The sequence below is a fragment of the Gekko japonicus genome, unplaced genomic scaffold (genome assembly GCF_001447785.1).
Source record: "Gekko japonicus isolate JY-2015 unplaced genomic scaffold, Gekko_japonicus_V1.1 scaffold4186, whole genome shotgun sequence".
Lineage (NCBI taxonomy): Eukaryota > Metazoa > Chordata > Lepidosauria > Squamata > Gekkonidae > Gekko > Gekko japonicus.
The window spans coordinates 81,089-91,846 of NW_015159836.1; the positions used below are offsets into that span (position 1 = coordinate 81,089).

General features: G+C 49.9%; 1 protein-coding gene across 1 annotated transcript in view; it reads right to left on the reverse strand.

The window, feature by feature from the left end:
• Nucleotides 1–9,092, reverse strand: part of LOC107107571 (probable tubulin polyglutamylase TTLL9) — a gene marked incomplete at its 5' end in the record, with an annotated part of 37,792 nt that extends 28,700 nt beyond the window's left edge. Inside the window, 2 exons of the mRNA XM_015407882.1 lie at nt 7,544–7,636; nt 9,046–9,092. Coding sequence (XP_015263368.1) covers nt 7,544–7,636; nt 9,046–9,092 — 140 coding nt within the window. The remainder of the gene's footprint in view (nt 1–7,543; nt 7,637–9,045) is intronic.
• Nucleotides 9,093–10,758: the final 1,666 nt, after the last annotated feature.

Consider the following 10,758-nt stretch of genomic DNA (forward strand, 5'->3'; position numbering starts at 1 on the left):
CCATTGGCCTGATCCAACATGGCTTCTCTTATGTTCTTATGTCTGGGGCAGGGATGCTCTGTCTTCTTGGTGATTGAGCAGGGCAAGAGTGGGAGGGCTTCTGGCCCCACTGCTGGACCTCCTGATGGCACCTGGGTTTTGGCCCCTGTGGGACACAGAGTGTTCGGCTGGATGGGCCATTGGCCTGATCCAAGATGGCTTCTCTTATGTTCTTATATGGAGCAGAGGTCCATGAGTGGCAATTAGCCACAGAGGTTAAGACGCTGAGTTGCAGACTGGAAGGTCGGTAGCTCGGCAGTTCGAGACCCTAGTTCTGTGTGACGGAGTGCGCTCCCGTCTCTGGCCCCAGCTCCAGGTAGCCTTGCAGTCTGGAAGCAATAAACTGCAAGTAGATGAATAGGTACCGCTTTGGTGGGAAGGTAACAGTGTTCCGTGCGCCTTGGCATTTAGTCATGCCGGCCACATGACCACAGAGAAGTCTTCGGACAGCGCTGGCTCTTCGGCTTGGAAACGGAGATGAGCACCACCCCCTAAAGTCAGATTGGACTGGCTTTTGAGCAAGGGAAACCTTTCTAGATGGAACACTCACACTCTTTCTGGGGCAGTCTTCTTTGTGCTTGGGGGGCGCAAAAGTGGGAGGGCTTCTGGAGTTCTGGCCCCGCTAGTGGCCCCTGGGTTTCGGCCACTGTGTGACACAGAGTGTTGGACTGGACGGGCCAACATGGCTTCACTTATGTTCCTACGTGTGTTCCTGTGACTTGCCAAGCATGACGGTGAGCTCTAGCCTGAGCTGAGAGGAAATGTAAAGATCAACGGGAGAAAAGATCTCACTCAGCGCCACGCTTTTGTTCGGTTTGCCGGAATTCACAATGGACATTGCTCCACACAAGCCTTTGCTACAATCCAAAGCCATTCACGGTCCGCCTACGGCTACATACACCTCTCCAAAAAGAAAACTCCCCTTCAAACCCTGATTTATGGTCCAAGAACAGAAAAGTGAGGGAATGAATGAGGGACCTGGCCGTGACCCTGTATTTCTTCCCGAGATTTTCTCTGTTTTCCGACAGAAAACAAGGTTAGGGAACGTGGCGAAATGGCAAATGAGAGGAATGGGAACCCCAAATTGGCACTGGTTTTTGAGGTCCCACAGAAGTGTCAGTGGATGCAGGCAGTTCCCATGTTTAGATCTGTTTTCTTTTTATCGTCACTTGTGCACGCCACTGAAACACGCCATTCAGCGGCCTTTGGTTTCTGTTTCCGCGCCTTAAGTTCGGCAGACTTCTTTTGGCAGACTTCTTTGCACGAGAGCTCCATTTCTGCTGATTGGACCGGGAGTCATGAGACGGGTTGGCGTTGCACGAAATCGAGGCGATGGGATCTGATGTCAGTGCTGGCGGCCTCGGGACGGTGGGCGGCCATTTGATCTCAGGTAAGAAGCTTTCTCCCACCACAGTCTTCACTCTGTTGTCACAACTGCCTCTGGCTTGTTTTGTAAACTTAAGGCCCTGCTGGGCAGGAGGCCACTTGATGCTCCTCCCCTAAATGTAAAAGACAAAGGCTCTGCCCATCTGTGGATGGGGCTTCCTCCCTGCAGACGGAACAATTATTAAATACTGTGTGCTGTGCTCTAACCGTGCAGCCGATTCGATGCAGTAGTTAGGAGTGCAGACTCTAATCTGGGAGAACCGGGTTTGAGTCCCCACTCCTCCACATGCAGCTGCTGGTGTGACCTTGGGTCAGTCACAAGATCTGTCAGAGCTGTTCTCTCAACATGCAGTCCTCCACAGAGCTCTCTCAGCCCCACCTACCTCCCAGGGTGTCTGTTGTGGGGAGGGGAAGCGAAGGAACCATAGAATCATAGAATGTTAGAGTTGGAAGGGACCTTGCAGGTCATCTAGTCCGTTTTGTTGCTGCACCCACCACGCTGTGTTAGAATTCCAAATATGCCCGCAGCAGGAGGAGGAGAGCTATGAGAGAACTTGTGACTGACCCAAGGTCACACCGGCAACTGCATGTGGCAAAGTGAGGAATCAAAGCCGGTTCTCCCAGATTAGAGTCCACGCTTCTAACCACTATGCCTCCTGACTGCCCCGTTCATCAAAGAAGCTTGTTTGGTGGGTATATGAGGGCCTTCTCAGTGCCAGCCCCGTGGTTATGGAACAATCTCCCCGGGGAAGTGCGCCTGCCCCCCCCCTTTCGATCTTTAGGAAACAGCTGAAAACAGTTTCATAAAGGACTGCGTTTGATTGAAGCAATCCTGAATCATGATTTTCAAAGTTTGTTTTTGCGTATTTTTATGTACTCTGTTTTCTGTATTTTATATACTATTTTAAGCCTAACATCAGTTTAGGGCAGAGGTCATTTCGGGGGGGAACGCGGGGGAACGCAGTTCCCCCGGGTGAGGTGCAGGGGGGCGGGGCACATGACGAAGCCCCGCCCCCTGCTTCCGGCCGCCCCGCTTCCAGCCCTCATTCAGCCAGGAGGAGGCAGGAGAAGAGGGAGGGTAAGTTGCTTCCTCCCCGCCTCTCCCCACCCCTGCCTGCCTGGGGCCAGGGAGGGCCTACGCGGGGCTTCCTTGCACTCCCGCCGCCCTTGCAGGTCCACCGCTGGGCCCCTGATGTCAGGGGGTGTGGCATATGCTAATGAGTTATGCTAATGAGTTCCCCTAGCTCTTTTTCTACAAAATGACCCCTGGTTTAGGGTATTTCTAGAGAAGGGGAAAAGAGGACTGTGTTTATGATCCGTTTGCTGATCTAGCGCTGTGCTTAAGGATGCTTGCAAATATTTTCTTTTCAATACATCGTTTTTTGACTTTGGAGGTCGGTTCACAATCTCTGTACTGCCTACATTCCCCCACTGTCTTGGACAGGCTAGTGCAAGAGGGGGGCCCCGGGTTGGGAGGAAAGCGGTCAGTGGGCACGTGGCTATTTTCCCAGGGGAGCCGCAAAGCAGTATTTGGTCCCCGTGGTAACCAGTCGCTGGGTAGTGGAGACACTGAGGCCAGGCCTCAGAACTAAGGAAGAGAACTGGGAGTCCTGTTCCAAAACGAGCATGTGGTGGCAGTGAGTACTGTGCTGTCCCCAGCAGATATCAGGATAGTAAAGCAGAGCAAATTGCTTACTGTATCTTTAAACATATAATGAATTCTGAGAACTGTAGTTCTAGCAACCTCAGGGTCAGTCGGTCTGAAGTAGACTTCCTGATTGGTTCTATACAGCTTCCTATTCCTGCAATAAACTAGCCCGCAAAAGTACGTTTTATTGTCCTTTTCCTCCCTTTGTTCGGTATTTGTTTATTATTTTCTATTTATAACCCGCCTTTCCTGCACAGCTAAGGAGACAGGAGGGACTCATCTCCTTTTACGGCATGAATCACTCAATAGACTCTGGACTTTAAGATGCTCCTATCAGCCACCTGAAAATGGGACGTGAGTAAACTGATCCTTTGGATGCTTGAGAGCTGAATAAAGGATGATTCTAAGCGTCCTGGCCCCACTAGAAGCCCTCCCAGTGTTGCCCCCCCACAAGCACCAAGAATACAGAACATCACTGGCCCCACACGGAGAGCTCCTCTCTATACCTTGTGGCTAATAGCCACTGACGGACCTCTGCTCCATATGTTTATCCAATTCCCTCTTATAAGAACATAAGAGACACCAATGTTGGATCAGGCCAAAGGCCCTTCCAGTCCGACACTCTGTCACACAGTGGCCAAAAACATCAGGTGCCATCAGGAGGTCCACCAGCGGGGCCAGGACACTAGGAGCCCTCCCAGTGTTGCCCCCCCACAAGCACCAAGAATACAGAACATCACTTGCCCCACACCGAGAGCTCCTTTCTATACCTTGTGGCTAATAGCCACTGACGGACCTCTGCTCCATATGTTATCCAATTTCCTCTTATAAGAACATAAGAGAAGCCAGTGTCGGATCAGGCCAATGGGCCATCCAGTCCAATACTCTGTCACACAGTGGCTAGAAACACTAGGTGCCATCAGGAGGCATATGTTATCCAATTTCCTCTTATAAGAACATAAGAGAAACCAGTGTCGGATCAGGCCAATGGGCCATCCAGTCCAATACTCTGTCACACAGTGGCTAGAAACACTAGGTGCTCCTGATTGACCAATAGAAAGAAGCCGCGGTGCCTTATTTTGCCCCGCGGCTTCACCTGATTTTCCTCGCGGTTTCGTGATCCTGTTTTTTGAGGATCACGAAACCGCGGAGAAAATTGGGCGAAGCCGCGGGTCAAAATGCGGCCGCGCGGATTCAAGTGGGAAATTGACCAATAGAAGCGGGGCAAAGGGAGGCACGACCACGGCGCAGCTCTTGTGTGAAATCGGTCAGAGACTGTCAAGATTTTGGGATAGAAGCTTTTGAGAGTCAAAGCTTCCTTCCTCAGAGTTGAAGGGAACATTCGGGCAGTTCCAGCTTTGCACACCCCGTGCTCCAGGGTTCCACTCTCAAAATGCAAATACAGAAAAGAGCTTCTCTGGGTATGTGTAGAATGTACTTTCTTTAGCACTAAAGCACTCGTTTATCGGGAATTAGGGAGGAGAGGCATCCAGTCTGGCGGGTCAGATTTCCAGCTTCACTGGATTCCTGGAAGCTCAGGGCCAGACGAGGATCCTCCAGGATAGGTGTGACGCTACCTTGGGGTTCTGCTATTAGAGAGTCAACATGGAATGTTTCCTTCAAGAGTTGATAAGTAGTAATTGACAAGAACTGTGATTGCTACATGCTCAGATAAAGCAAATATTGTGAAACGAATGGTTTACATGGCGCAGCATTCGTTATCGTGTGAGCGATAACAGAAGAGAATTTTCTACAGAATTACTATGGTAAATGATTTTGCAATGTATCTTTATTGACTCTTCGTTATTTTTTGTCACGGATGTTGCTTTCGGATTCCCGCTTCCTCCCGTGATCTCTCCTTTTCAACCCCAAGGTGGAGCCTGGAGATCTCCCAGAATCACAGCGCATCTCCAGACGACAGAGATCGGTTCACCTGGAGAAAATCACTGCTACGGAGGGTGGACTCCATGGCACCGCACCCTGTTGAGGTCCCTCCCCTCCCCAAATCCCACCCTCCCCGGGCGTCACCCCCACAATCTCCACCACTTTCACAACCCAGACTTAGCAGCTCTAGTCTTGCAAGTTTATACTCCAATTGGGTGGGGGGGGAGGTCTAGCCCAGAGGGAGTCAGTGGCCTGGCAGGAATCTGGAGCAGGGACAGGGAAAGCGTGCTGCTCTAGGAGGGCCACCCAGTAAACGACTTGACGAATGCCTTTTTCATTGACTCTGCTATGGTTGGGGAGAGGTTCAGTGAGCCCAAGCCCCAGGCAGTTCAAAAGGGTGATTTGCAGGGGTCATTTCGTAGAAAAAGTGGTGCAGGAGCTCATTAGCATAACTCATTTACATATGCCACACCCCCTGACATCACTGGAAGTGTGTCAGAAGGCAACACCCACCACTCAGGTTCCACTGGACTCTTTAGGATTGCTAGCTATGGGGGGGGGGGGACGTGCAGATCTGTCCTCACAGAGGAGGGAGAGCTTGTACCTGAATAAACCTTGGTCTTAAAGGTGCCACTGGACTGTTTTGGGCCGGGGGGCTGGGGGGGGGCTCTGCAACTTACCTGGCTGTTTCTTGCTCTGACTGAGGGCTGCTGGGAGCAGGGGGCGGGGCTTGTTGCATGTGCCCACCCCCCGGGCTCTTTACTGCCGGAGCTCCGCTCCTGTGCACTCCTGCAGGAAATGACCCCTGGTGGTTTGTAGGATTTTCTTTGCCAGGGTGGAAAGCGGGGGCTCCTGAAGCCGCTGAATTAGAAAGGGAGCCTCCACTGAAGGGCTGGATTGGAGCCCAGTAGGACCTTAAAGGTAAAGGTTTCCCTTGTTCGAAAGCCAGTCGAAACTGGCTCTAGGGGGCGGTGCTCATCTCCGTTTCCAAGCCAAAGAGCCGGCGCGGTCCGAAGACTTCTCCGTGGCCATGTGGCTGGCATGACTAGACGCCGAAGCGCACGGGATGCTGTTACCTTAGAGACCGACAAAAGTTTCGAGGTATATGCTTTGGAGAGATAAAGCTCCCTGGAGCTTTTATTCTCGAAAGCTCGTACCCCAAAACTCTCGTTGGTCTCTAAGGTGTTCCTGGACGTGAGTCAAGCACTCCTACTGCAAACCAACCAAGCTCCCGTTTGGAACGTTCCACTGAAGTGATGTCCTCGGCAGGCTTGCTCATGTCTTGCACCAGGAAACCAAGATGGGCAGCCGTGTTAGTCTGCCCTGTAGCAGTGGAAAGGAGCACCTTCAAGGCTAACAAAGTTTGTGGCGGGGTAGGAGCTGTCCTGAGTCACTGCTCCCTTCTTCACACACAGCTAAAAGGTGAGTCCACCTGTCCACTCTCCAAGACAAGGGAGGGCAGGGGGTTGGACTAGATGACCTGCAAGGTCCCTTCCAGCTCTAACATTCTATGATTCTATGCAGGGCTATTTTGGGGCAGGAACGCACAGGAACGGAGTTCCGGCTGGCTCCCGAGTTGGCCACGCCCAGCAGAAACTCATTAGCATAACAGGCCACACCCAACAGCAGGAACTCATTAGGATTGGCTACGTTAGGGGTGTGTGGCCTAACATGCAAAGGAGTTCCTGCTACAAAAAAAAGGCCCTGGGTTTTGACAACAAACAAGGTAAACAGAATAAGAAGGGAAAGGTGGGTGTGGCTGGATGACCACACTTCTGGTAACATGGGGGTGCGGCCTAATGTGCTAACGAGCTGTGCTGTTGGGGGTGTGGCCTAATATGCTAATGAGTTTCTGCTGTTGGGTGTGGCCTATTATGCTAATGAGCTGTACCATCAGGGGTGTGGCCTAATATGCTAATGAGTTTCTGCTGTTGGGTATGGCCTAATATGCTAATGAGCTGTGCCACCAGGGGTGTGGCCTAATATGCTAATGAGTTTCTGCTGTTGGGTGTGGCCTGTTATGCTAATGAGTTCGTGCTGGGCTTTTTCTACAAAAAGAGCCCTGTTTCTATGACATAAAGGCAGATGGATTTACATTCTAGCTGTTATTCTCTGAAGAAGGGAGCAGTGACTTACAAAAGCTCACGCCCTGCCTCAAATCTTGTCAGCCTTTAAGGTGCTCCTGGACTCTGGGACCGATTTCCCACAAGCAGCTGCACCACCCTCACTCTTCCCTTCCCCCCCAATTGTATCCGTCAATTTCCCACTACTTGCTGCGCGGCCACATTTTGACCCGCAGCATCCCCCTATTTCCCCTGCATCTTCTCCGTCTCAAAAAACAAGGATCGAGAAGATGTGGGGGAAATCGGGGGGATGCAGCAAGTAGTGGGAGATTGACGAATAGAATCGGGGGGGGGGGGGGGGGAGCGAGGGCGGCACAGCTGCTTGTGGGAAATCGGTCTAGCTCTTTTCTACCAGAAAACCAACTTCTACATTTGTGCTCTAGCTTAGCTAAGGAAAGGAATCTGCACCTCTACTCTCTGCTGAAACCGTGGTGCCCGGAAGAAGAAAAAACACAAGTCTTACTCTTTTACTTCCACCCATCCTGGCCTCTGACGCAGGACGTCTAAGATGGTGTTTGTGAGGGCGCACTTGAATCGGATGCACGCTCGGCCTTCTCTGTACAAAAGAAAGAAAGAAGGAAAGGAAAGAAGAAGAAATGTTGGAAAGTGCAGTGGAAAGCCTTCTCTGTACAAAAGTTAAAGTAAATAAAAGGGTAAAGGTTCCCTTGCTCGAAAGCCAGTTGAATCCGACTCTAGGGTTGCGGTGCTCATCTCCGTTTCAAAGCTGAAGAGCCAGCGCTGTCTGAAGACGTTTCCGTGGTCATGTGGCCGGCATGACTAAACACCGAGGCACACGGAACGCTGTTCCCTTCCCACCGAAGTGGTACCTATTTATCTACTTGCAATTTCTTGCTTTCGAACTGCTAGGTTGGCAGGAGCTGGAACTAGAGATGGGAGTTCACTTCATCATGCGGCACCTGGGTCTCGAACTGCTGAACTACTGTCCTTCCACAGCCTGCAGTTCAGCGTCTTAACCACTTGAGCTACCGTAAATGAAGCAGGGTTACAGTTGAACATCAAGAAGACCAAAGTAATGACTACTGGGGAATTGTACAACTTTCAGGATGAGAATGAAGAAACTGAAATCATGAAAGATTTTCTATTCCTTGGCCCCAGCATCAACCAAATGGAAGACCGCCAGCAAGAAGTCAGAAGGAGATTACGTCCGTAAAATCCTGCTTCGGCACTTTCTGCGGTAACTTGAATCAGTAGTCCGTTTTGAGTCTTCACTATTTTATGCCTGTAATGCAGTGTCATCTGCACGCTGAAATTGTTAAATGTTCCTTCCACCAGTTTTCACTCCACTTTCATCTACATCTAATCCAGCTTTCCTTATGATATGTTGTGCATACAGACTGAAAATCAAGAAATACCGTGCTACAATCAGAAAGTATCTCAAGTGGTACCTATTTATCTACTTGCAATTTCTTGCTTTCAAACTGCTAGGCTGGCAGGAGCTGGAACCAGAGACGGGAGCTCACTCCGTCATGCGGCACATTCGGGTCTCGAACTGCTGAACTACCGACCTTCCACAGCCTGCAGTTCAGCGTCTTAACCACTTGAGCCACCGCTCAACCATACCTTTTCATGATCCACACAATCAAAATATTTGCAGTAAACGATGAAACACAAGCTGATTTTCTTCTGAAATGTTCTCATCTGCTGCAGTAGGCAGGTAGCATTGTAAGGGTATAAATACTAGTTAAAAGCAGGGGGGCGGTATTTATTCAGTGCTTCCTTGCTTTGTTACCCTTGATGGCTCTGTGTCTTGTCTGTGCCTCAGCACACTTCAGCTTTTAGAAGCCAGGAGTGAACCGACACCTTCCTTATATCAACATTCTACTGAGGTCTTCTGTCCAGAATCCCCCCGGCAGTCCACAAAAAATACCTCCCTGTTCTCCCATTTACACAGAAATAGGAAGGGATTTTCAAAGATGTGGCGATGGGGGTGGGAGGAAAACTCACCGTTCTTTCAGCTTCTGGTAACCGTAAGGCCCTTTGTGGTTTACGTTCTGCAATGAGATAAGCAGAGAAGCGAGTGAAATGGGAGACTTACAGATTATGCTGGAAAAACACGGGACCCTCTTGGATGGCTGAACAAATCCCAGGGCCCTACAATATGATATGGGGATGGAGGAATCAGAACTGTTTCCCTAGCTCTGTGGACAGCTGATGGCTATAAACACAAGACCAGATGCTGACAACTCGATGCTGGGACCTAGAAACAGAGCTGGAAGGGACCTCAAGGGTCATCTAGTCCAACCCCCCACAATGCAGGAAATGCACAACTACCTTCCCCCCCAAGCCCTCAGTGAGCACTGAAATAATTTTTAAAAGTATTTATTAATTTATTTATCAAATTTCTGCCAAGGCTGGCTCAGGGTGGCTTACATAGGAATGAACACATAAATTACATTAAAACCTAAATTACAGTTAAAACAATTCTAAAACCATCTAAACCATCCGACATAAGGCAAAAAACCTCCCGGATCCCTAGGCCAGTCTGGCCCGGAGGAAAATTCCTTCCTGACCCCAAAGTGGAAATCAGCATTTACCCTGGGCATGTAAGAAAGGGCCATGAGAACCAATGTTCCCTCTAAGCTGTGGAATCTTGTGAGCAAAAATTCTACTTTGTGAGCTACTGGCATTAAAGTTGTGATTAAGCAATTTGGCTGCTGCATAAATTAGTTTGCTCTGGAGCCATCCCTTCCTGAGTGAAGACAAAAAATGTGTGAGCTGGAGGCTAAAAAATTGTGAGCTAGCTCACACTAGCTCAGCTTAGAGGGAACACTGACGAGAACTAAGCACTGATGCAGCCCTTCCTGCCCTCCATCTCACGATCTGCCTAAATTCACAGAATCCGCATTGCTGTCAGATAGCCATCAAGTCTCTGCTTAAAAACCTCCACAGGAGGAGAGCCTGTCACCTCCCGCGGAAGCCTGCTCCACAGAGGAACAGCTCTTATCATGTTTAGCCGAAAACTCTTCTGGTTTAATTTCAACCCGTTGGTTCTCGTCCGACCTTCTGGGGCAACAGAAAACCACTCTGCCACCATCCTCTCTATGACAGCCCTTCAAGTACTTGGAGATGCTGTCACATAGAGGATGCAGAGACTGAAGAATTCAGAACTGTTTCCCCAGCTCTGTACGGAGCTGCTGGCTATAAACATGAGGCCAGCTCCTAACAACTCGATTCTTATCTTGTACCTAGAAAGGAGGAACATCAGTCCCAGCCCTGCTTCTCGGATCACCCAGGCGGCACAGAAAGGCAACAAGGTGATCGTTGTGTATGCGTGTGTTTCTTACTCTCTCTCTTTCTCTCCATGCCGTGTGTACAGTTCTGGTCATCACACCTCAAAAAGGACAGTATAGCATTGGGAAAAGTGCAGAAAAGGGCAACTAGAATGATCAAAGGGTTGGAACACCTTCCCTATGAAGAAAGGTTAAAGCGCTTGGGGCTCTTTAGCTTGGAGAAACGGCAGCTGAGGGGTGACATGATCGAGTTTTATAAGATTATGCATGGGAAAGAGCAGGTAGAGAAAGAGGTACTTTTCTCCCTTTCTCACAAGACAAGAACTCGTGGGCACTCCATGAATTTGCTGAGCGGTCAGGTTAGAATGGATAAAAGGAAGTACTTCTTCACCCAAAGAGGGATTAACACATGGAATTCACCGCCACA